Genomic DNA, 27,242 nt, shown 5'->3' with positions numbered 1-27,242 from the left:
AGAGCCCAATATGACTTGGGTCATTTAAAAAGAAAGAAAAGCAGCAAATGCTGGCAATCTGAAACAAAAACATAAAGTGCTGCATAACAGCTTATGAAAAGGGGAAAAAGAACAGTTAATATTTACTTACTTACCCAGGAAATGATAACCTATCTTTTCTCTTTTATCAGATTCTGATAGGCCTGATAATAATATTTGTTTATGTTACAGTTAGGGTTGTATTCTATTATGTGTGGAGGAGGGAGGAAAGAAATGGCTTGTGGTTTTTTTATGCGCAATTATTTTTTTTCTTTGAACATGTTAAATGTCTTCCTATTAAACCAAAGTCGTAAAAGGTTATTATTTACCATAATGAATGAAGCAATTATTGTTATTAAGTATGTTGGCACTTTGTAAATGAACAGCAAACAGAACATTTTACAGATTGCAAGTAATTTACATTCCCAATTATAGTCATTAGTCAGCAGAAGACCGATTATTATCCTCCATTTGTATTAGTGGCAGCTAACCACATCTGATTCCAAGAGTATAATATATCTGGAACTGTCGCCATTTGGCAAACAAAATAACTCTCCAGCAGAAAATCGCATATATAATTTAAAATTTAAAAAAGAACTAACTCTCTACAATACTGCAGCTAAAAAATTCAGTTGGCATATTTAAAGTAACATGAATATTGCTCTATTAATTCATGTAAGCATTTTCATATCAAATACCACGTAAATGCACACAAACTCTGTATAGCTACTGTTTCTAACCTCTTACTGGCCTCTGTCTCGGACTGAACCTGATTGTTTGCAATCTCAGTGTCCTATTTGACCTTGAACTGACTCCTACCCCACATCCTTACGATCACAATGACCGCCCCCTTCCACCACCATCAACACCACCTATCTTTGCTCTTGTTTCAACCCATCTGCTGCTAAAACCCTCGTCCATGCTTTTGTTACCTCCAGGCTTGTTTATTCTATTACTATGCTGGCCAGCCTCCCATCTCCTACCTTACCCTCCAAAACCCCACCACCCGTGTTCTATTTCGCACCCAGCCCTCCTAACCTATCGCCCAGTGTTCACTTTGGCTCCATTTCACCCACCAATGCATAGATTTTAAAATTCTTATCTTCATTTATAAAATCCCTCCATGGCCTCGTCCCTCCCTATTTCTGGAACCTCCTCCAAAACTTCATGCCTCCCGCAACTTGTTTCTTCATCTTTGTGCCCCTGTACTACCCTCATTTCCAAAGGAGCAAGGAATTCTAGCATTTCTGCATCTGTACATTTATGAACAATATAGGTGTTTATTTGTTTTTCTCCCTGTTATCCTGATCTACTCAACTCTCAAGTAACCGGCACTATTTTGTTCATGTTGATTGCAGGGTCCTTCTATGCGTAGTCCTCCACAGAAACCTCTGCCAGCAAACCCCATAAGTCGGCCATCTCAACTGAACGCTCCCCCCATGCAGCGCCCTGAGATCCAGATTAAGCCTGTCAGGTGAGTTACTTACTCAGCTCAGCTTTTACTTGATTGTGAGTGAAATAAACTCTCAAAAAAACCAGCTAAACCGATTTACATTTGGCAGCGGAGAGCAAGAATGTCCTGTATGCTTCTGAACTATACTGACAAGCATTGTACAGATTTGTTGCACTCTCAGAAAACCAAAACAATACTCATGAGCTTATGTATGACTTTGAAGTGCTTTTACATCTACTGAACCCGTCATAATATCTGTGACTTACATGAAGCATGGTGGAAAGGACTCATTCTAGAACCCAAAATTGAATATCTGATAAAAGTCAATGGTGGTACATATCAGCACCTCCCTCCCCACTCCCAGACATTTTTGAAATTCTGTTATACAACTGTACAAATGGTAGATAAACTTGCCTGTTCTTTGGGATCTGAATCTCTTTGAAGTTTTTTTTTTAAAGACTGGTTTCTGTCAATGTTTGATGTTTACTAGATGTTCATGTGGTTAGGGTTTCAAAAGAGTTATTTTCTCTCTCCCTTCCAATCTTGGATCTCTGACTACCTCAAATCATTCTCCAGTCAAGAGGCTTATAATGATCTGCCAGTATTACTTTTGAGCTTACTGCTGGGTTGTTCATTAAAGTTGACTTTCTTGTCAAGTTTGCATTATTCCCTGTGAGGAAGCATGTAGACCCTGCTTGACATCTGTCTGACACAACCAAAATTAAAAATTTGTATTGCAGGCATGAACCCGTGCCTTACTGCTGCATGGTACAGCATACTGGAATAGCGACCTGCTTCTATGTTTTATAAGGTCATTTTTAATTAAAGCTCGATATATGCATTTCAATGATGAATTCGGAACACTTATTGAAGACCTGGATTGATTAAGCCTTAATGGATACAGTATTTTAGTTCAACAGAAACAAAAGACAAAAGACAAACAAAAATAAAAATACCTGGAAAAACTCAGCAGGTCTGACAGCATCTGCGGAGAGGAACACAGTTAACGTTTCGAGTCCATATGACTCTTCAACAGAACTAAGGAAGAATAGAAAAGAGGTGAAATATGAGCTGGTTTAAGTGGGGGGGGGGGGGGGGGTGGTGGGACAGGTAGAGCTGGATAGAGGTTCAGTGATAGGTGGAGATAGCTAAAAGATGTCATAGACAAAAGGACAAAGAGGTATTGAAGGTGGTGATATTATCTAAGGAATGTGCTAATAGGTGACATTAAGGGTAGAAAGCAGGATGTGCGAGGTACAGATAGCCCTAGTGGGGGTGGGGTGGGGGTAAGGGATCGAAATAGGCTAAAAGGTAGAAATAAAACAATGCGTGGAAATACATTTAAAAATAATGGAAATACATGGGAAAAGAAAAATCTGTATAAATTATTGGAAAAAAGGGGGATCGGAAAGGGGGTGGGGATGGAGGAGAGAGTTCAAGATCTAAAATTGTTGAACTCAATGTTCAGTCCGGAAGGCTGTAAAGTGCCTAGTCGGAAGATGAGGTGCTGTTCCTCCAGTTTGGGTTGAGCTTCACTGGATCAATGCAGCAGGCCAAGGACGGACATGTGGCCGTGAGAGCAGGGTGGAGTGTTGAAATGGCAAGTGACAGGGAGGTCTGGATCATGCTTGCTCTTCCTTTCTTCATTGAAACCATTGGAGGGTGTCCCTATCTCCGGCCCAGTGTTCATTGAAAAGGCAAAAAAATTTCATGAGGGAATGGAATTGACTGAACCATGTGCAATTTCTGATGGATGGCTTCTGTGTTTTAAACTTTGTCACGGCATTGGAAGCTAGATGTGTCTGCTGAACAAAAATCGGCTGACCATGAAGCTGCAGCGAAATATTGTGAATTCTCTCACAAATTAATTGTTGAACATAATCTATCCCTTGATCAAATTTATAATGCGGACAAAACTGGCTTATGTTGGCGATATTTGCCGAATTCTACCCTGGCAAGTGTGGGTGAATCTGGTCCTACAGAATAAAAATAGAATTACAGTGCTTACATGTGCAAATGCTGCAGGCGCACATAAAGTAAATCTTTTAGTGGTTGGAAAATTTAAGCATCCTAGGTCATTTAAAGGTGTTGCACAGTTACCTGTAATTAGCAATGTGCAGAGTAATGCATGGATGGACAAAGACATTTTTCAAGAATGGTTTCATCCGCAGTGAAGGAACGTTTTAGGAAAATAGGAAAGCCTGAAGATAGCAAAGCTATTCTATTGTTAGACAATAATTAAACTCACCCTCATGAACTTGAGTTAGTGAGTGGTAACATTTTTACCAATTTCCTGCCTCCCAGTGTAATCTCATTAATTTAACCAATGGACCAGAGTCTCATCCAGAATATGAAATATTATTACAGAAGGGATTTCATGAGAAAGTTAATCAATCATAATGGCACTATACAGAACGATCAATCTGTTCATGGCATAGAAGATGCAATTTTTAACATGGCCTGTGCCTGGAAATCAGTGGAAGTATAACATTGAAGGCCTTGGAGAAAATTGTTGCCTGGTGTTCTGTTTGCGGAAGACTCTTCTGATGAAGAGGATCTTGAAGGATTTAATGTAAGCCCTCGAACAAACGCATCATCCGAAATTATGGAAATGGTGAATGATACTCCTTCCACACACCCAATCAGCAAACTTTGTGAAAGTGAGATAGAAATATGGGTTGAAGCTGACCAGAAGGCTGAAGTGACACATACTTTTAGTGATGCAGAAATTATGGAGAGTGTTGTGAATCCTCAAAAGCTGAAGGAGACTGAAAAAGACCCTGAAGAAGAAAATTTCAATGAAGAGGAGAAAATAACTTGGGCTAATGCTGCTTCAGCTTTTATTAAATTTGATTGCACTGATTAAATTTGCTGCAAGGCAGTCTTGTTACTCCGCACTCTACTCTTGTGTAGAAAAGGCAGAAGGCAAATAAGCAAGCTGACATCAGGGATTTATTCAGTACAGCATCCAGGGCTTGCACTAGCCACAATCTCCTACGCCATCTACATCTTCTGGAACAGTTGTAAGACATGCTGAGGATTAGTTCTCTTGAGTACCTGCATGCTGTATTATTTTATACTTTAATTTATGTTTTAATGTACTGTTGCAGATTAGAAGTAAAAAGCACACTGTTCTTTACCTCCTGAGTACTTTTATATTCGTTGATGCTACAAGTATTGCACTGTATTCCGTTGGTAAATGAATGAAACTCTCCATTAACCGGCACCACCCATTCCCCTTGCATGCTGCATAATAAAGATTTTACTGTACCATGGTCACGTGCCTCCCTATCTCAACACTACAACCCCCAAGAAATCGGCATTCTTCCAACCTAGATTTCTTGTGCAACCCTACTTCCTTCAACCTGCTATTCTCAGCCATGCCTTCATTCATTGAGGCCCTAAGGCCTGAAATTCCCTCCCTGAGGCCTGAAATTCCTTCCCTAAACCTCTCCACCTCACACTCTTCCTTTAAATTGCTCTTTAAAGCCTGTCTCATTGACCATGCTTTTGGTCACCTGTCCAATGGGCCAATTATCGTTTTCGAAATGATGATAAAGTTGAAGACAGTCCCTGTTATTTATGCGCACATATTGCAGCATTTTCAGGTGAGGGGCAACTCCATGAATATCTAGAAGTTGCTGTCCAAGTTGCAGGCCTCTGCCATTAACTTTGTGAAAGCATCATATCACTGTCTGCTTCACTGATGACTTGCATTGAATGCCGTGACATTGCTGTACTTGTACAGTATATCCAAACTAAACTCACTTACAGAAAGCTAAGTCTTGTCATTTTAAGTACCCTTTCAATGACATGGTAAGTGTTAATTACTACAGTCAACCTCTCTGGGTGGAATCATCCCAGATTTGCACTAAATGCAGTAGCAGGTGGGTAACCCTCCAGCCGCCATGGCAGCTTTTCACACCATATTGTCCCAAATCCGCCGCATTAATTATGCATTCCTGGGAAACATGGTATTTCCATGGCAGACAGGCTCTCATTCACCTGCCACACCATCACCTAACCTTTTCATCACGCCAGGCACCATACTTAATGTGCAGCTGCACGCACACCTCTCAGTGCTTCCAGCCCACGACTGCTGCAAAGAAGACATGGCCCCGAAAGGCAAAAAGACTGCAGGCCCCAGGTTCAATGACGCATCCCTCAAGCACATTTTGGACGCAGCGGAGGCACACTGTGATGTTTTCTATCCCCGCTCTGACTGCAGGATGAGCAGGAACCTCACTAATCCGGCTTGGGAAGTGGTGGCAGCAGTGGTCAACAGCAACGCCCTGCAAAAGAGGACAGCCACCCAGTACCGCAAGAGGATGAATGATCTCCTCCGTTCCGCCAGGCTAAGTCACTCTTCTTATCACTCTCAACTCACTCACAAACCCATCACACATCCACAGGGCCCTCACTCACTGCCAGTTCAAAGGACATCACCATTCACTCTCTCACACACACCTTCAATGTCCTCATCCCATCCATGGGACCACTCCCACCCACACAGGCCAGGCATATTTATCATCTGGCCTGGCAGGCATCCTGCTTACGCTCTCTCCATCTCTATTTATGCAGGACAAGCTGGAGGGAGGTCACTTACTGATGGAGGAATGCCTGAAATCAAGGTCCTCAAGGACTTGAAAACAGAGCCATTCAGCTGGCCGGCAATGATCTGGACCATTCCTGTGCTGACGGTGAGGTCGGTGCTGCTCTACCAAGTGAGGATCCAGCAGTGCTACACCCATCAGATAACCATGCCGTGAGTGATGTGTCCTGTTTCACAGGCCACTGCCATGCACTAATTATCTCTCCCTGCTTTCACAGGCACATCTGCCAAACAGCCGACAGAGTCCACGACCCAGGGCCTCCAATCAAGTCCCGAAGAAACCTCTGAAGAGAATTCTGAAGGCACCCTCCCAGAAGTTCCATCGCAGCGCTCAACCACACCATCCACCAGCGCAGAGACACACACCTTGGTGGGACCTAGCTTTAGAGTAGCCTCGGTATCACATCCTGGTGAGCACATCACACTGTCTGATCCACAGCAAGAGGCAGCAGGCACTTCCCAGCCGTCTGGCACTCAGAGGACTGCTGGAGGCCTGAAGTTTGCTGAGTCTGAGTCAGATAATGAGCCTGTGGACTCTGTCATGTCACAGTTACTGGAGCCGCAAAAGCAACCTCGGGAACACCAGAAAGGGATGTCCGCTGCACTCCGCAGATTGCAATGATGGAGGAGTCCGTCCACCTTCACTCTGAGGTAATAGCGTTGGAATGCCAACGCACTGAGGTCAACGCTGGTAGGATGGCAGCTGCCATGGAGACCTGGGCCCTGGACATCACCCTTGGACTGCTGCATGGGCTGAACTCCATCGCTGATGCCAACAGTGTGTATGCAAGAGGGGTGCAGGGCAGCTCGATCTCATTCCAGCTACCCCTTCTCCTCAAGGAGTCTGCCAGCAGCCCTTGGGCACCCATTGAGAGGAGGATCAGCAGGTGCACACCCTGGGGCCACCTAGGTGATTCCAGAAGGTCCAGCCCATTCAAATCCCCTCTTCCTGTGATCCCAGCAGCTCTAGCTCCACAGCTCGAGGAGGGTGCCACTGCCACACAGCTGGTCCCCGAAAGCAGGCCGGGGCCCTCAAGGTCTCGGCCCTCCAGAGGACGCCCGTCAAGGTCATCACAGACAGGACGTAGCAATCAGCCAGCTGCCTCCACCTCGGCCGTGGATGTCCGGGTTGCACCAAGACGCAGTGGCAGGGTTAGGAAGGTTAAGAAGATGTAACTCTTTCGAGTTATCAACAGTCACAGATTGTAACTCTTTCGAGTACATTCACAGTTCTTGGTTTCCGGGAGTGGGACATGAACCCACAACCTTCTGATTCAAAGGCGAGGGTGCTATGAACTGAGCCTGGGCACAGGTGTTAATCACTTGTACATAACGTCCACCACTGTCAATAAACTCACAAGAATGTCTCCTTGCCTATGGCTCCTTGTTCTAATGAGCAGTGTTCCTGTCACTCAGATCTGCACAAGATAAAGGCAGGTGTCTCAGTCCAGGGCCTCTCCCCTGTGCTTTGTGCAACCTTCAGAACAAAGTGATCATTCGGCCTCACACTCCCTGGACACATTACTGAAGGTAATATACATACACCTCGACAGTGCTTGTTATTGCTGACAGAATGTTGTGGGCAGGCGTCACAGAGTTCTCTCATTCTCTCTGTGTGCTCAGCACCTTTCAGGTGGAGCTGGCCCCCATCTCTTCAGCATCTGTGACCAGTGACACTGTTCCTGAAAGGGTCAGACGCTGAAGGTGGACAAAGAATCAGATGCTTTTAAAGTTTCATGGCTGCATCTCTATGATATAAGCCTGATCACAGAGCATAAACAAGCTGCCCTTGGCCAGACAGGAGTCAGACATTCATAGAGGCTGTGTGAAGACCTATGGAGTGTCCTGACTGCATGTCATCATCATTCTCCTGGAATCGCATGACTATTAGGGCCTTCACTACGTCTCCATGACTGGAGCATTCACACAGAGAGTATGCACGCTGCCATAAGCCGGACTGGAGTCAAGCGTTCATATAGATGCAATGTGAGGATCTATGATGTCTCCTCACTGCATGTCATCAACATCCTCTCTGAGGGCTCCCAAGTGCGTCCTGCCTCGTCTAGCCAGTGCGAGGGCCTCATCGCCTCATCGTCGCCTTCGAGGACCTCTTCACCCTCATCGCCGTTGACATCCTCCTCATCAGAGGAGACCTCCAGCTGCTCCATCTCCTCCTCTGCCAGATCATCTCCACGTTACAGCACCAGGTTGTAAAGGGCGCAGCAGATGATGATGATGCGTAACACCCTCTGTGGACTATATTGCATGGCTCCACCAGGCTGGTCCAGGCACCAGAGCCTCGTTTTCAGCATCCTAATGATTTGCTCCACCAAGTTGCAAGTTGCAACATGAGCTTCATTATACCCTCGCTCTGCTGCAGCCTGAGGCCACCGTATGGGTGTCATCAGCCAGGACCTCTGCGGGTAGCCCTTGTCCCCAAGGAGCCAACCCTGCAGCCTCTGTGGACCCTGGAAGACGTCAGGGCTCTGTGACTGACTGAGAATCTAGGAGTTGTGGACTCTCCCTGGAAACTGTGCGCAGACCTGTAGAATGCACTTGTGATGGTCTTATACCAGCTGCACATTCAGTGAAAGGAATCCCTTGCAGTTGACATAGTTAACCGCATGTTGCAACAGAGATCTGAGTGCCAAGTGAGTGCAGTCGATCACACTCTGCACCAATATTTGGGCAAAATGCTCCAATCGCTCTTGCATCCTGGCACTCCTGGTCCCGGGCGAAATGTACAAAGTTGTGTGGCCTCGTGAAGATGGCATCCATGAACTTATGGATGCAGTTGTAGGCGGAGGCTTGTGATATTCCACAAAGGTCACCTGTGGAGGCCCGAAAGGAACCACTGGCGTAGAAATTGAGTGCCACTGTCACTTTTATGGTCACAGGCAGTGGATGCCCTCCATGTCCACGTGCCCCCAACAAATCCTGCAGTAGCTGGCAGATGTGACCAACCAGTTCCCTAGACATGTGCAGCCTTCAGCAACACTGGTTCTTAGTCATCTGCAGGAATGAAAAGTGCCGTCTATAGCCGATCAGTGACGGCTCACTGTGGCTCTTCGACGGCGTGTCAGGTGCCCCAGACGTCCCTTCTTCCAAAGGGTGCTGCCTTTGCCCCGCCCCCCCCACCCCACGCAGGGCATACTTTACCACGCCCCCCCACCACCCCCCCACAAAGTTGCCTCAACCTTGAAGTACAATAGGCATCCCTCACAAGCACTCCTCAATGTTACTATGCACTCACCTCCAAATTCCCCTCAAAGTGCAGCCCGCCAAGTGCACGCCTGTTATATGCTGTTGTGAAACACGTCAGCATGCAATCACGCCAACATGGGCGGACAATCCAGTGGCGGGCGGGGTGAGTCCAGCGGGCTAGCCTTAATGATATACTGATATATTACAATGAGATTCCCGACATCTGATGGTGGGATACACATCAACAAGCTGAGCAGACAATCACAAACTAGTTTCATGACGTCGTGCAACCCATTTTTTGCCATCTTGCCATATTGCCCCTTTAGGCCACTGCACACGCCCGACTCTAGTGGGCACAGACAATACCGCCCTCTGTCACAGAAAATTCACTAGTGTAGGTGTGGATTCTCATTCTTTTAAGTATTAATTGTTGCTGGAGATTTTTAAAAATGTAAAATTTTGAATAAAAAAGTACTTTTTCTGTTTCTTTTCCTTCTCTCTTAATGCAGTCTTTTTTCCTTCTTTATTTCTCTTTCTGTGCTTGATTTAACATTGAAATCACCCATTCTAATTTACACTTCCTTCTCAGTCCTTACATTTTATTCACAAACCTTCAACCTGATTGGTTAAGGAGCCACAGTTGTTTGTTCTCTTCACTCTTGTCCCTCGTTGCTCTGTTATCAGTTCATACATACAGCAACTTGCCACCTTAAAAATGTAAAAACCTAAACATGCAAGGGCAAGTCTGATGGCAGACACCAGTAGATGACCTGCTTTACCAAAATCTTTGGCATAGTATCAATTTTTGTCTGATTACCCTTCTCTGAGGTACTTTGGGGTTGTTCACTATGTTAAAAGTAATACATAAATGCAGGTTGTTGTTGGTAACAACTTATTTTTAATAAATAATTTAGACTAGATACATTTATGTTAGTAAATCGTGTGATTTGATAGAGGTTTTTTTTATTTTTTCATGGAATGTGAGTATCACTGACAGGGCTAGCATTTGTTGCCCATCCCTAATTGCCTTTGACTGAGTGGCTTGCTTCAGAGGGTAGTTAGTAGGAGTCAACCACATTGCCAAGGGTCTGGAGTCACATATAGACCAGACCAAGTAAGGATGGCAGATTTCCTTCCCTAAAGGATATTGGTGAACCAGATGGGTTTTTATGGTAATTGATGGTAGTTTCATGATCACCATTACTGAGACTAACTTTCAATTCCAAATACATTAATTGAATTTAAATTCTACAGCTGTCATGGTGAGATTTGAACCAGTGTCCCGAGAGCATTAGCTTTGGCTTCTGGATTACTAGTTCAGTGACATTACCACCACGCCACTATCTTCCCACAAGGTATTTAAAATTATGAAGGAATGGGGCGGATTAGAGAGGAACAGACAGCTACCCTTGTCTTTCTAGCTGGTGGAAGCCATAGGTTTGGGAGGTACTTTCGAAGAAGCCTTGCTGCTGTGCATCCTGTAGTTATTAAATCCTGCAGCAGTGGTGAGGCGAGTGGATGTTTAGAGTAGTGAATGGAGTGCCGATCAAGTAGAGCGCTTGGTTGTCAATGTAGGATGTAGGTTGCCTGCTCGTGAGGCTGCACCCATCCAAGAAAGTGGAGAGGCTTTGGAGAATCAGAAGCCTTGCCACCAAACGCCCAGCCTTTGACTTGATCGAACAACCACAGCATTAATATGGCTGATCCAGTTGAATATCTGGTCAATAATAGCCCTCAGGATTTTAATGATGTGGGGCATGATAATGGTAATACCATTAAATGTCAGGGAAAGGTGGTTTGGGACTCTCTTATTTGAGATTATAATTGCCTGGAGCTTGGTTGCACAAATGTAACTTGCCACTTATCAGCCTAAGCCTTAATGTTGGCTAGGTCTTGCTGCATGCAGGCATAGGTTTCTTCATTACCTGATGAATTCTGAACGGGCACGACAATTATCAACGAACAACCCCACTTCAAATCTTATAATGGAGAGAAGGTCATTGATGAACCAGCTGAAGATAAGCGCACCAAGAACACTGTGTTGTGGAACCCCTTCTAGCCTCCAAAAACCACAATCATTTCCTTTGGGCCAGGCATGACTCAAACCACTGCTGTGTTACTCCATGATATCCATTGACTTCACTTTTACTAGGTTTCCTTGGTGCCACACTTGATCAAATGCTGCCTTGATTGCAGTCACTCTGGAATATTGTTCATGTCTATGTTAGGACCTAGGCAGTAATGAGGTCTAGAGATGAATAGTCTGGCAAAACCCAAATGAAGCATTCATTGAATAAGCTATTGGTAAGTGCCACTTTGCTAATGATTGGGAGTAGGCTGAGGGCATTATTGCCTAGATTGGATTTGTCCTGCTGTTCATGTCCAGCTGGAAAATTTTCCACATTGCTGGGTAGATCCCAGTATTGTAGCAGTACTGAAATAGCTTTCTGAGTGACTCTACTAATTGTGGAGTGCAGGTCTTCAACACTACAGCCAGCATGTCGTAAGACCTCATTGACTTTTCTATATCCAGTGCAGTTAACAATTCTTGATGTCATGTGGAATTAATTGTATTGGCTGAAGACCTGTGATATTGGGGGCTCAGCAGAAACCTGACCCACCTGGCACTTTTGGCTGAACATGGTTGTGAGCACTTCCGCCTAATCTTTTGCACCCAAATGCTGGGCTCTGTAGTCATTGAGAATAGGCTGTTCATGGAGCCGCCTTTTCCCATAAGATGTTTAACTGTCTACCATCATTCATGACTGGTGTGGTAGGGCAGAAGAGCTTTGACCTGATCTGTTATTTGTGGGATCACTTAACTGTGTCCCTAACATGTATTTTGATTATGTAATTTCTTGATTCATACATTTTAGGAATATAACTTTTAGGTTGGGGATTGAAATTTTTAAATCTAAGAAATGAAAACTCCGGGATTGAGAAACTGGTAGACAGACCTAAAGTAATTATAATTCAAAGGATAGTGCATGCTAACATAAAGGGATCAGAGTTACAGGTGTAAAAATAATGAGCAACAGATGGTCCTTTCTTAGCTTCGCAGTGGAGCCAATGAGCCTGCTAAGATTGCATTTATCCCCATTAGAGAGACAAGTTATTCATGTAGTTTCCCCAGATCAAAAGAAAGGTTTGGACAAAAGACACGTTTGGGAATCGGAAATGACTGGTTTGAATCTTTATTTGGTACATCCTAAATGTGCCACATTGCCATGGGGATAGATTGCAAGGAAGATTTTTTTTTTGGTTTTGGGTTTATCTATGTGTTTTCTCACAGAAGCAAGTAGCTAGAGCCTGGAAACAGCCTTGAGACAAGCAGAGAGAGAGAATCTGCCAAAGGCAGTAAACCAGTAGCTGAGGGCTATCAGAAACCAAGCATGTTTTCTGATTTTAGAGTCACTGAGCAAGAAAGCAGTGAGGCCCACGCTTGAGCTGGGGTGTCCAAAATTATGATGTGCTTAAGAGAGTTAGAGGGTTGACTAGCCAGATGTGGTGGAAGACCCCAAGAAATCTCACACCTCAGAGAATAGAGGGAATATTGAGGAGAATTAAGGTGAATTCCTGAATGCTGTGGCACACTTTGGTTTGGTCCCAAGAGAAGTGAAGGGACCCTCAAGATCCTGTAAAGTATAGGGAACTCTTTGGTGGAAATAAAAGTAGAACAGGGCGTGGCCTGTTGAGACTGTCCGGCTTAAAGAATTAATGTTTACAAAATACGGCATTGTTAGTGGTACTTGCTTTGTTTAACTCTTGTACATTAAAGGTTTTTGTTTAAAATGTGAAATCTAATGGCATAATTGTTTCGATTAATAACTGGGAGTTCAAGTTATTTGTCTCCACTGAGATCATAACACATGCAAATTTATTTGTTTAGCTTGCATGTAGTCCTGTGTTATAGCTTTGTTAGTTTGATACCTCGTTTTCAGGTATGCCTGGTACTGTTCTTGGCATGCCCATCACACTTCTCATTGAACTAGGGCTAATCAACTGGCTTGATGGTGATGGAGCAGTGAGGAGTATGTTGGACTATGAGATTACAGATTATGGAGATAAAAAGAAAAAAGAAAGACTTGCATCTATATAGTGCCTTTCACAACCTCAGTGCATCCCAAAGTGCTTTAGATCCATTGAAGTACTTTTGAAATGTAGTCACTGTTGTAGGAAATGTGACAACTAATTTGCACACAGAAATTTCCATTAACAATAAGGTGATAATGAATGGATAATATGATTTGTGATGTTGATTGAGGAATAAATATTGGCTCAGACATCAGAAATAACACTCCTGCTCTTCTTCGAAATAGTGTTATGGGATATTTTACATTTACTTGATGAAACAGATGGGGCCTCAGTTTAACATCTCACCCGAAATACGGCACCTCTAACAATGACTCCCTCAGTACCGCACAGAAGTGTCAGCCTAGATTTCTGTGTTCAAATGCTGAAGTTGGATCTGAATCCACAATCTTCTGACTTGGAGGCTAGAGTGTTAACAACTGAAACACAGCTGACCATGATTCTGCAGCTATTGCTGATGGCCTACAGCACTTATTGGGCACTACTGAGCTACTTGGTGATGGACACCCAAAGTACATTCTGTGTCCATACTACCCTCATTGTTTCCTCCAATTGATGTTCAACATGGAGGAATACTGATTCACCAGCTAAGGGAGGGTGACAATAGTATTGTTTGATGGATTCTATGCCCATATTTGACCTGAAGCCATGAGACATCATGGATTCAAGAGTCAATGTTGAGAAATCCCATGACCAAACTCACCTGGCATATATTGCTGTGCCCTTACATTTGGGGGATCTGAACTACTGTGAGACAGGACATGCCCAATGATTTTTAAATCATCATCCTTATATTAATTTTGTGGCCTCATCCTTCCCTATCTTTGTAACCTGCTCAGCCCTACAACCCTTTGGAGGACTCAACCCTTTGGTGCTCCTCTAACTCTGGCCTTTTGCGCATTCCCCATTTCATTTACCCCGCCATTGCTGGCTGTGCCTTAAAACATTTGGGCCTGAGTCCTGGAATTCCCTCCATAAACCTTTCTACCCCACTCTCTTCTTCTAAGATGCTCCTTAGTACCTACATCTTTGACGAAGTTTTTCATTGCTTGACCTAATAGTTCCTTCTTTGGCTCAGTGTCATTTTTTGCCTGTTTATACTCTTTGCATTGCCTTACGACATTTAACTGCACGAAAAGCACTATGTAAATGCAAATTGTTGTTCTTGTTGGCATCACTAACCCATTTAAGCTGGATTAAGGTTTATGCTGAAAAGCAGAAAGACTAATGTCAGACAAATACAGTTCAGGTCTATTGAGTAGTATTCAATATCAAACATTCAGGAGCAAACAAACACATGAAGAAACTGTGATTAGCTCTAATTTCATTTGATTATAGTCTTCTTCTTTCTTTCAGACCAGCACCCAAGAAGCCTCAGCAGTATAGTAAAATTAACCAACGTTGTTGATATCGAATGACGGAACAACTTTACCTGCCAGCAACTGACCAAACGTTTGCACTATATGAAAATTCTAAATGGACTGTATCCTCTTATTAACCAGCATTGTGAGCAGGAATGGTTTTGCTACATATCCATATCTGTGTCAGAATTTCTTGACTGGCATGGGCAAAGGATAGCAAATTTATGGTGAATGCCAAGCTATTCCTTTTACCGTTAACTAGAAGAGGAAATAATCTTTATATGTATATAGTTGAGAAATGCTGATACATAGAATATCAATGTTTTATACAATGAAAGTGGTCCTGCCAACCCACTATCTTCTGGTACCACAAAGAATCTTAGCAACATGCTGTAGTGGCTTCATTGTACCATATCACTGGCTGTTCTGGTATAACATCTGCTTCCACACTAAAAATGCATTTTATTCCATTTTTTAAACTAATATGTCATCAGAGCAAATTATTTAGACAGTAAAAGCACCAAAATATATTAGTGCCTTCACTGTATAAAGACACCACATGGACATAATGCCCTTGTGTTTTATGTAATCAGATCCACTCATTGTCTAAGTGTTGTATGACAGCAGGACATATATGGCATTCGTAAAATCAATCAAATCTTTGTGTGACTTGTGAAATCACATGGTTAGGCATTTTAATTTAACAGAAGTACTGCATGTGTTGATAGTGATTGACCAATTGTTTGAAATGCATCCTTATACTGTAAATAAGAGGTAAGCTCACGCCACCAAATGGTGTGATCAAATTAGTTGGTGCTTAACATATTTTGTGTACTATAATAGAACTGATAGATAAAGGGATTCTGAGCTCCTGTTTTTGGTGCTGTGGCTCCTTATGGTGCTGTGTACTTGCTCAGGTACGTGTAAATTATTAATTTATGTTGAATATTTATTGCAATGCAGTGCACTGTGGTAGACACTTTTACAGTAGCTGAATTTTCTTAAAGGAAAAACTCTCTGAGTGTCATAATTGTGATCATTTTCAGTGAAAAACATTCTGCCTAATTGCAACTAAGCAGAATAAATGTATTTGCTCTAAAGTTACTAGGGCACCAACAAACACAATGTGCTATTATTCTTAAGCAGCAGGAATTTAAAAAAATCAGATTCGGATGAGGAATTCAGCACAGATTGGATTGATTCACAGAATTCACCCAAATCAAATCACTGCATTGTTTCCTTTTCAGGTCAACCATTTTGTAAAATGATTTTTAAAAATTCCAAATGTGTTATTAGTATCTGATGTAGTTTATTGATTAAACTATACTCACATTTTGTAGCATTTACATATACTAGAAGGTCAGCTAGCCACTCAGAGCTCTTATTTTTAAATGAAATGTATGTAACATTCCATTTAAGCGTGTTCAAGCTTGTATGTTTAGGTTTTATGGGGAAACACCTCTGCAATTTGTTTTCCTCTGCCATTGATTCAAGATTATGCTTGTGAACTGTCCATTATTCACTAAACTCAGTGTTCAAATACTTCCCTTTGTGTCACTGGTTATTTTGTACATCAATAAGCTTTAATTCTTCGGGATCACACTAGTAAGTTTATACCAAAATAAAGAATAGAATCACATTTATTTAGATATTATCTGTTGTAATATGGGTTCTTTAGATGTCTCAATGATGAGATCTTGAGGCTTGTATGTTTAAACATAAACCGTTTATTGTTAACCTTTAACTATTTACAGATTCCAGGTTACTGTCTTACATGGTGCTCTTACCTCCATGTAGGCTGGCTGCAGAGTGTTCTCTCTAGACTGTTCTCTCAGTCTATTACCACGTGACTCTATACATCATACCGTAGGCGGTGCTATTCTCCAGGCCCACACTAACCCTTGCTCTGCCAAGCAGCTTTACATTATAATAGCATGCAATCACATACATCATACAACATCCCCCTTTCTTCTCCAAAGAAAACTTTCCTTTCTAACTATTTGTAATACAATCTTTACTTGCCATCCCTACTCCCCCATCTCAAGTCTCTGACTTTATAAATTCAGATGGTCTTCAGGCTTGATAGTTCTTCCACATCTTGGTCTACCATATGTGAGGAATGGTAGTAGCTCTGTGTTTCTGGTACTTGGTTAGCTCCATTTGATTCACTTTTTGCACTTCTTCGAGTTGCGTTTCTCTTTATTAACAACATTCTGTTTTTTTCAGCCACTGTGGGTTTGTTCCATTCCTTCTGAAGGGAATGTGCACTTTGTTCATTCCTAGAGTGGACTCAAATTTTCTTTTTCCATGGTGTCTGCCGTGTTCTTGCTGGATGTACATGTTTTGCAAATGGAACCTTCATTTCCACTTGATTCACAATTTCAGCCAAACATTTGTTCGCTATTTTGTTTTCAAATCCTTTTGCAAGCTTATGAATCTTCATTCAGCTCAGCTTTTTCTTCTCGTGCCTTGCGTTTCAGTGTCGGATTTGCATTTTCCAACCTCATCTCTTCCTTTTCTTTTTCTATCTGCAACAGTACTTTGTCCTTGTCTTTCATTTTGGTTTCACTGTTGGCCAGGTCTGTCTCCGATGAAGCCTTAACTTGTTTCAGGTCTGTAATTGTGCTACTCATGGCTTCATTATCCACTTGAAGCTTGGAAAGTTCCACAGCTTTTACTTTCAATGCCTCCTCTTTTCCATTCAACTGCTACTTCAGCTCTTCAGTCTGTTTTTTTGTAGCTTTTGGCTTTCTCCAGGAACATGGAACATTGCTGAGTCTCCTCTGCCAACTGGTCCTTCAGTTTGTTCAGAGTGATGTTAAATTTATTTTGCTTCTCTTCGTAATTTTCCAGAAAAATAAACTTTGTCCTGAGGGATTCTCGTAACATGTGAAGGTCTTTCAACAGGTTTTCCTTTTCTTTGCGAAGCTCACTTGTTTCATTTTGAGCTTTCCTGTAGTTCAGTAGAGTCTCTTCGAATTTCTTCCACCATGCTTCCATTCTGCTGCTGAAAAAGTCTCCATTTCTTCATGTTGTTGAATGGTTACACATTCCTTTTGCATTTGATCTTGAAGGACAATACGTTGTTCTTTCAACTGTTTATTTTCCTGTTGACCCCTTGCCAACTCACTCTGGGCTTCAGTGCATCGTTTCGTTGCTACTGATGATTCCAGTGCAGCTTTTTCTGAAGTAATATTCAATGTCCTTTTTAGCTTCTAATGTTTTTCCAAGGCTACAAATTGACTCTTCAAGACATTTTTCAGGGTCGTAACTTCTTTGTGTGTCTTTTCTGCTGCTGTTTTGCCTGGCTGTACATTTAGTTGAGCTTTGCCAACTCTTGCTTTGATTTGCCAACTGTGGAATTGAGAGTCGCTATTCCTTCCTGATACCTTTGTATCATCTCTGAAATTTGTTTGTTCGGATCTTGAACACCTTGGTTCATTGAAGACTTCAGTTTATCGGGAATTTTCAAAATCTTCCAGTTCAGCTCTGATGTGAACATTTTCCTGTAGAATAGCTTCATTTACTTTTTGCACATTTTGCTTCTTTTGAGTTACCTCAGATGGCTTTCCTTCATTCATAGCCATCTGCTCACTCTGCACTGCCATCTGTCTCCCTCGCTCTCGTGTCTTTTGGCTCCCTCTCTCTGGAGTCTTTTGTTGTGCTCGCTCCGCGGTCTTTTGTTACCCTTGGCACTTTATTGGGAGTTGCCCTCTCTCTGAGGTCTCTTGTTGCCCTCAGTGGAGTTTCCCTGTCTCTGGGGTCTCTTGATGCCATCGGCAGAGTTGCCCTTTCCCTCTCTGGGGTCTCTTGTTGCCCTCAACAGAGTTGCCCTCTCTCTGGGGTCTCTGCCAATTTTCTGTCCATGGCTGTTTTCTTGCCTCTTTAGGACTGAGTGCAGTAACCATTTTTGTTACACCCAGGCTGTCAGCAGATGTTGGGCTTTCTTTGGTGAGTTTCCGCGCTTTTTCAATTTTGGCGGGCTCTCTGGCAATTGTACGCTTAATTTTTTAAAAAACTCTTTTAGGTAAAATCCTGCAGCATTTCTTTTCTGGGCCAGAAAATTGATTTCAAGGCAATTCTTTCTTGTTTTTATTTATTTCGCGGGTCCTTTGCACTCTGAATGTCCTGAGCGCCGAGAGTTTTAAGAACATAAGAACTAGAAGCAGGAGTAGGCAATTCAGCCCCTCGAGCCTGCGCTGCCATTCAATACGATCATGGCTGATCTCATTTCGGCCTCAATTCCAATTTCCTGCCCTCTCCCCATAACCTTTCAACCCGTTACTAATTAAAAATCTATCTCCTCCTTAAATTTATTCAGCGTCCCGACATCCACTGTACTCTGAGGTAGTGAATTCCACAGATTCATGACCCTTTGAGAAAAGTAATTCCTCCTCATCTCTCATTTAAATCTACCACCCCTTAACCTAAAACTATGGCCTCTCGTTCTAGAATGCCCCAAAAGGGGAAACATCCATTCCACATCTACTTTGTCTATCCCCTTTAGCATCTCATATACCTCAATTAGACCTCCTCTCAACCTTCTAAACTCTAGCGAGTATAGGTCTAAACTGCTCAATCTCTCCTCATAAGACAAGCCCCGCATCTCTGGAATCAATCTAATGAACCTCCTCTGAACCGCTTCCAGTGCAACTACATCCTTCCTCAAGTAAGGGGACCAAAACTGTGCACAGTATTCCAGGCGCGGTCTCACCAATGCCTTGTACAGTTGCAACAACACTTCCCTATTTTTATACTCTATTCCTTTAGCAATAAATGCCAAAATTCCATTTGCCTTCCTTATTATCTGCTGTACCTGCATACTAGCTTTCAGCGATTCATGCATGAGAACACCCAGATCCCTCTGCACTGAAGCATTCTGAAGTTTCTCTCCATTTAAATAATAAGTTGCCTTTTTGTTCTTCCGACCAAAATGGATAACCTCACACTTATCCACGTTAAACTCCATCTGCCAAATTTTGGCCCATTCACCTAATCTGTCCATATCCATTTGTAAATTTCTTATTTCTTCATTACAACTTACTTTCCCACCTATGTTGGTGTCATCTGCAAATTTAGCTATTGTATCTTCTATCCCTGAATCCAAGTCATTAACATAGATTGTAAATAGTTGGGGCCCCAAGGACCGAACCCTGTGGCACCTCACTAGTTACAGCTTGCCATCCAGAAAAAGACCCATTTATCCCGACTCTCTGCTTTCTGTTGGTTAGCCAATCCTCTATCCAAGCTAATATATTACCCCTAACTCCATATGATCTTATCTTGTGTATTACTCTTTTGTGGAACACCTTATCAAAGGCCTTCTGGAAGTCCAGATATACTACATCTACAGGATCCCCATTATCCACTTTGCTTGTCACATCTTCAAAGAACTCTAGAAAATTAGTCAAACACGATTTATTCTTCATAAAACCATGCTGACTCTGATGGACTGCATTTTGAATTTCCAAATGCCCCATTACTGCTTCCTTAAAATGGATTCCAACAGTTTCCCATTGACAGACGTTAAACTAACTGGTCTATAGTTTCCTACTTCCTGCCTCCCCTCCCTTTTTGAATTTTGCATTTTTCCAATCCACTGGAACCTTTCCAGGATCCAGGGAATTTTGGAATATTATTATCAATGCATCCACTATCTCTGCTGCCACTTCCTTTAAGACCCTGGGATGTAGGCCATCAGGTCCTGGGAACTTTTGTAGATGCATGCTTTTTATTTAAAGTTGCGAGCTGTCAACTCTGCAGCAATTTCTTCTTTTAAACTCTGCAGGTTTTGCTTTTTCTTAACTGTGCCCTGCAGGTTTCATCTCTTCACTCTGCCAGACGATTTTTTTTAAACTTCAGTGCAACCTGGCCACCACTGCTGCAATCTGCTGAGCCCTGGGATTGCCACCTATTCGAAAATGTAAGTACAGCTTCTTTATTGTAACTTCGCTCACCATCTTGTAAACTGTCCAGGATCTTTGACTTTGCATTCCTCAGGGTCTTGCAATTTTTCTATTTTTGCTCACCCGTCTTTGTGATCTGTCCAGGTAGTTTTTTTTTTCCCTATTACTCTGAATCACTTGGGCATCTTGCAATAAAGTCCACTCATTCTGGCGAGATTCCTCAACTTCTAAGGCTATAGCGAAGCTTCTTCAGCTTTTTCTTCAAGTTTTCTTCTTAGGTGCATGTCTCTCTAGTTTGGCTTCAGTTGCTTGTAATTTTTCATACCTTGGGATGCTGTCCTGGGTTTATGCATTTAGCTGCCACCTTTCATATCACCACAGATTGCCACGGCAGATTATGGTACTATCTCTGATGTGATTAGTTGTAGAAGTGACCACTACTGCCAACCGTGTTGTACTATGCTGATAGCGCTAATATCCATGTTGTAATATGGTGCGTGGTGGTGTCTCAACAATGAGATATTGAGGCTTGTATATTTAAACATGAGCCATTTATTGTTAACCTTTAATTATTTACAGATCCCAGGTTACTGTCATGCATGGTGTTGTTAAGTCGAACCACGCTGGTTCCAGACTGTTCTCTCTAGATGGTGCTTTCAGTCTATTACCATATGACTCTATATGTCATACCATGGGTGGTGCTATTCTCCAGTCCCATGTTAACTTTTGCTCTGCTGAGCACCTTTACATTACATTGGCATGCAGGCATATACAGCATCATACAACATTGTCAGTGTGAAATTGTAGCAGTATTAACAAAAGAAGGACTTCAAAAATTTCTCCTTCCATACTTGCGTTATATCTATGAAATATTGATTGACATTTCTATTTATCACATATTTGTGAAAAATTGAGGTCTGCCACCATATTGTTCTTAAAGAGCATTTAGAATAATCTTGCGAGTCACAGAAGCAAGCCAAGGATGTTTCAACTTTCCTTATACACAGCAACTTACTTAATAAATAGTTGGAATTGGAAGTTGTTACTCAGAAGCTAACACTGTCCTTTTTATTTTGACTTTCAAACAACCTTACAAATCTAATAGCAGAATCAGGTGTTTAAACCAATATCGTAACAATCTATTAGAATACAATCCACTGCAGGGAAGAAAGCAGTTCTGTATCATAAATGAAATTTAGTTATAATCTCTAGTTACAGCTTTTAGATGGAGCATTCAGGAAGGTGTGTAGGTTAAGCACGTAGCTTTTCACATCTTCTATAGAATGCTGTTAATGCAACAAAAACTCATGCTCAGCATACTGAACCATGAATAGAAAAAGATGCTTAACTCTTTTAGTCTCCTGTATACTGATTGCTAAAATAAGATTCTTTTCTCTTTCTGAATCCTATGTACAGAATCTTGATTAAAAAATAGAAATAAAAAGCAAACTATGAATGCTGCAAATGTGAAATAAAAACAGAATATGTTGGAAATGCACATCAGGTCAATCAACATATTAAAACTGAGAGGACAGCACGAGTCCACATATATATATATATCACAAAAACTGTACCATATTGTCACCAAATCCATTCAGTATAAAATGTCCTACTTATTTGAAATTGTGTTTATATTTATATCCATTTCTCTATCAACAGATGATCTGGTTCGGTGTGGTTTCATTTCTTCTTAAATGAAATGGTCTCTAACCTTAATTTCTACTTCCTACTAAAATCCAGAAAACAGTCATTAATTTTACAAATATACTACTCAAAAATGTCTTTATAATATATCGCAACTCTGAGAGGTGTCCTGCCTAATTTGGTTAAAAGCACTGGTGCCCTATGTTGGAGCACTAGCTGAAGGAATAGTGAAGGGAGATATATTCCAGGTCACTTGCTTCAAAATAAGCACTGGCAAAAACATGGCACTCCCATCTAACACCTCATGGACAACTGACATGTAGCCAAACAGACCAATAGGAAAATAAAGGACTTTGCATCCTTACAAAAAAATACAGGGGGCAAGATTTTAAACCCCCGCCCACTGTTGGGATCATCCAGTCCCACCAAAAGTCAGTGGACTTTTGGCTGGGCCCCCAACTCTCAGGTCCCGCCATGACAGGGCCAGAAAATCCTGGCCAGGGAATCCTGAAAAGTATTCAGACATTTTAACACTAGTAGTTTATTTCCAGCTTGAAAAGCACAATTTAGTCAGTGAGTAAAAAGTGATTGGAATGAAACACTAATACGAAAGTAAAATACTGCGGATGCTAGGCATGAGACAAAAACAAAAATTGCTGGGAATACTCAGCAGGTCAGGCAGCATCTGTGGAGAGAAACAGTTATCAGGTCGAGATGACTTCTTAACCTGAAATGTTAACTGTTTCTCTCCACAGATGCTGCTTGACCTGTTGAGTATTTCCAGCAATTTTTGAGATTGGAATGAGTTTGTCTTTGACCTTGGCAATCTCTGTATTTCCTGAGTCTCCCTTCATCTTGTAAATTCTCATCGTCTTCCGTACTCTTCAGGAAGACTGATCACATTCTGTAAAATAGAGTATAAAAGATACATCATTGTATAAAATGAAAAATTAATTATTCTGTAAATAAAATACTGATCCATCACTGAATCAATAAAATTGGTCAATAAAATGTAAAATATCTCTGTGCTAAAGGGCTTGGACATTTCTAGGATACTTGTGCCATACTGGAATCAAACAGAGAGAGATATAAAGATCTGTAGGTCAAAAAAGTCAGTAATCTTGACATTTTTTTCTTTGGATGACATTCCTAAACTACTGTATTAATGTACATTATGCAACTAGTTCAGATCTTGGTGAACATGTACACTCTCTATACCTTTAAAAAAAACTGAAGTCTGTATTGATGTTTTAGAGTGTTATGAACAAAATTTGACATCTTGCACAAATACAATTAGTTGTTACTGCTATATATTTCAAATACATACAACACAAATAACATTTTAATAAAAGTGAGCATTTGAATAATGAAAGCTGATTGACCAAATTCAATTCCTGTCTGAGAAAAGTTTAGCTGATCCTTTATCTTGTGTCATATTGGAATGCAACCACAAGCAAAGGATAGGGAATGAGTATTTCCACTTTCTTTTCAGGAGAGATTAAATGATGGTGGTGCAAGGCAAAAGGAGAAGGTAATTAGACAAAGAAACTGAAGAGATGGGACTAGAGGAGGGGTAAATGGAAAAAGCAGAATCATCACCAACTGCTGCTTCCATGCAAACATCTTTGGCTAGGAGTCTTGCCCCCGGACAATGAACACTTACTCTCATCTTCAGAATTCTGGTTTCACCTGGACCACTCCCTATGGCCTCCTGTCCTCTCTGGATCTTTTCACTGAGAACTGTTGGTGTGACATCTGTTGTCTCAATTTCTCTGCTCCCTTCATTCACTCTAACCTACTTCCATCTGAAATTGCAAAGCTCCATTCCTTCAGGTCCAACCTAACATTGTCATTAAACCTGCTGGCAAGGAAGGCGTGCTTGAGGAAACAATCTTTACCTAGTGGAGTCTAAGTGCCAATTCTCTCACACGTTCTTCTACTTCCCCTGGACCATGACCCCCACTACTGAACATCAAGACACCACTTCCAAGATTATCACTGACTTTATCTCCTCTGGGGATCTACTCTCCATGGTCTCCAACCTCATGGCCAGAATTTTACGTCTCGCAGGCGGGCACGTGCCCAACCTGAACGGGCGTGAGATAGCGCGAGATGACCGTCCTGACGTCATCCCGCACACGAGCAATCTTCAAGTCGGTGGGTGGGGGCGAGTGTTGGAGCCATGCCCGCCAACAATTAAAGGGCTACTTAAGGCCATTAGAAAGGCAACTGTTCCAGATTTTACGTTGCCTGTGTGATTCGCGGTCGTTGCATGGGCAAAAATGAGCAGGTGGGCAGCCCGCTTTTAACAAAACTTCATCTAAGAGTGGGATAAAAAAGGTCTGCAGCATTGCCATTGTGAGTAGTGAGGAGTTTAGGAGATAGTTTGCTGCTGGTAGATTATTTGAACTTGACAGCTTCATCTCTGTTCTGAGCTTCATTCTTAGTATTTCTAAGCTTCATTTCAGGACTCATTGGTGTCTCCAAGATCCCAGAGGATTCTGTGTGGTCCCTTCCAGGTACCAGACAGCCTTCTGTTAACCTGGTAATGGGGATTGTGGTCTCCGCTGGTGGCACCTTCTCCGAGGAGGATAAGAGGGGCAGAAGGGAGAGGAGGCCACGTGTCTCAAAGCAGCTTCCAGGGGAGCAACTTGTGGGAGGAGAGGTGCAGGCACAAAGGGCACAGGGCTAGAAGGTGGTGCAAGGCATTAGGGGCCACAGAAGACGCCACTGTCCTGCTGCCAGGGTTTACAGGCAACGATACAGATATCTCAACATGTCTGAGGTACAATTCTGAATGAGACTCCACCTCTCCAGGGAGACCGTGACCTCCATTTGTCAGATGATTGGGCCTGAGATCACCTCCGACTGTGGATGGACAGCCTATGCCAGTGGCTCTGAAGGTCACAGTGGCCCTCAACCTCTATGTCTCTGGCCCTGTGGTGTGTCCCAATCAGCTGTGCACAGTTGCGTCAAGCTGGTGACTGATGCTCTATATTCAGGTGGGTTCTGACATTTATTCATTTTTGTACACAAGAGGCGGCCAGGATGAGCAAGCCAGAGGGTTTGCGGCGATTGCTGGGTTTCTCTGCATCCAGAATGCAATCGATTGCACACATGTGGCCATCAAGGCACCAGCGGGTCAGCCGGATGCCTTTGTCAACAGGAAGGGATTCCACTTGATGAACGTCCAGTTAGTGTGCGATCACAAGACACAGATTCTGCAAGTCTGTGCAAGGTACCCTGGCAGCTTGCATGATGCCTACCTACATCATCAGACACTCACAGGTGCCAAGGCTGTTCACTACTCCAGCTCGACTGGATGGATGGCTGCTGGGTGACAAAGGCTATTCGTTGAAAAGGTGGCTTAGGACGCCTCTCTGCACCCAAGAACAGAGGCAGAGCAGCATTATAATAGGAGTCATGCCTCCACAAGGGCGGTGATAGAGAGGACCATGGGTCTTCTAAAGATGAACTTCCAATGCCTGGACCATTTAGGGGGTGCACTACAATACCCCACAGAGTGGATGTCACTGATAGTGGTTGCACTCTCCACAATTTGGCTCTGGCAAAGGGGAACCCACTGAAAGAAGAGAATCTTGAGGCAGCTCCACAGGCCACAGATGATGAATCCAGTAGTGAGTCAGAAGAGGAGCACGGTGAGGATAACACTGAGGGCGTGGACGCAGGGACATCTGGGACACCTTGATCCAATGCTCCTTCAGCTAGGCCGCCAAAGATCTGCTTCCACCTCACGCCAGGGCTACCGCCTCCATCCCGGGTGCTTGAAATGACCCTTTCCTTTGAACCCAAAGTCCACTCAGTGCCTGTGCAATAAAGTTTAGAGCCATTCATGTCCAGCATAAGATACTGATGTGCCCTGCACCTACAAAACAAGTGAAGCATACTCAGGCCATTAAGACAAAAGCAAAATTTATATCATGTTGGCACTCACATCAAATGACATAACAATATAAGGTGTTAATGTCACACCAGTAAACATATTAACACAACATGGCCGAACAGAAGATCACCCGTGATCAATCCCTCTTGCGCTCATGGCATCTTAAACTTAAGTTTGCGAGTGCTGTGTTTTGGTGCCCACCCAGCCCCCTCGCTGGCACCAGCATTGGAGGCAGCCTGCTGACTCTACTGTCTTGTTGGCCTTGATGACCTTGGCAGTTGTCCTCTGGCCAGTGGAGCCTGTGCTGGCCCCGCCTGGGAGGGAGCAGCCAGTGCCATGGCTGGCATCTCCTCAGTCATTGCAGCCTCATCAGATGCCATGGTCACTGGCAGAGGGGTGCAGGAGCTGCTGCCATCATCCAGAGTGCCCTGAGAGGAGCACGCAGAGACAACAGGTCTCTCTGGACCTCCCTGCTCGCCATTGATGGACAGGCACCTAGCTGGGATACTGGGTGCCTCATCCATCTCCCACACTGGCACTGACCGCCTGAGGTCAGTGCCTGTGTGAAGGCTTGCAGGTCCGAGCGCAACCCTAGGAACCCCTGATTCTGTCTCTGGAGTTGCTTCTCCATGAGAGTTACCATTCTCTCAATGGAGGAGGAAGTACACTCATGGATCTCTGCCCTTCCCCTCCCTCCTCACCTTCCACCCCACCAGCCTTTATTTTAAATTAGATCATTCTCAGCCATCTACTGCATCTCCAGCATGACGCCATCATCAAAAACATCTTCCCCTCCCTCCCCTTTCAGTATTCTGACAGGACCACTCCCTCCATGACACCTTAATTCACCCCCGATAGTCCCTTAGTGCAGGAGATACAACACTTGCCCTTTTAATTCCTTGCTTCCCACTGTCTAGGGCCCAAATAATCCTTCCAGGAGTAACAGTGATTTGCATGCACTTCTTCCAATTGAGCATACTGTATTCGCTGCTCATGATGAGATCTTCTCTACCTTCAGGAGACCGAGTGCAGATTGGAAGACCATCTT

The 27,242-nt window shown here is 43.0% G+C and overlaps 2 protein-coding genes across 4 annotated transcripts in view; one reads left to right on the top strand and one right to left on the bottom strand.

Moving 5' to 3' along the window:
* adam12a (ADAM metallopeptidase domain 12a) overlaps window positions 1-16,285 on the top strand; it is a 445,440-nt gene extending 429,155 nt beyond the window's left edge. For all 3 annotated transcript variants that reach the window (XM_078564869.1, XM_078564868.1, XM_078564867.1), the window contains exons 22-23: window positions 1,377-1,492; window positions 14,736-16,285. In XM_078564869.1, coding sequence (XP_078420995.1) covers window positions 1,377-1,492; window positions 14,736-14,787 — 168 coding nt within the window. In that variant the 3' untranslated portion in view covers window positions 14,788-16,285. The remainder of the gene's footprint in view (window positions 1-1,376; window positions 1,493-14,735) is intronic.
* Window positions 16,286-23,155: 6,870 nt separating this feature from the next.
* The window catches only part of fank1 (fibronectin type III and ankyrin repeat domains 1), a 72,714-nt gene continuing 68,627 nt past the window's right edge, over window positions 23,156-27,242 (bottom strand). Inside the window, 2 exon segments of the mRNA XM_078565201.1 lie at window positions 23,156-23,194; window positions 23,276-23,356. Coding sequence (XP_078421327.1) covers window positions 23,156-23,194; window positions 23,276-23,356 — 120 coding nt within the window.

This window comes from Cetorhinus maximus, chromosome 20, assembly GCF_964194155.1.
Source record: "Cetorhinus maximus chromosome 20, sCetMax3.hap1.1, whole genome shotgun sequence".
Classification (NCBI taxonomy): Eukaryota; Metazoa; Chordata; class Chondrichthyes; order Lamniformes; family Cetorhinidae; genus Cetorhinus; species Cetorhinus maximus.
The sequence above is the reverse complement of the archived record's forward strand: the minus strand, read 5'-3'. Positions and strand labels throughout refer to the sequence as shown.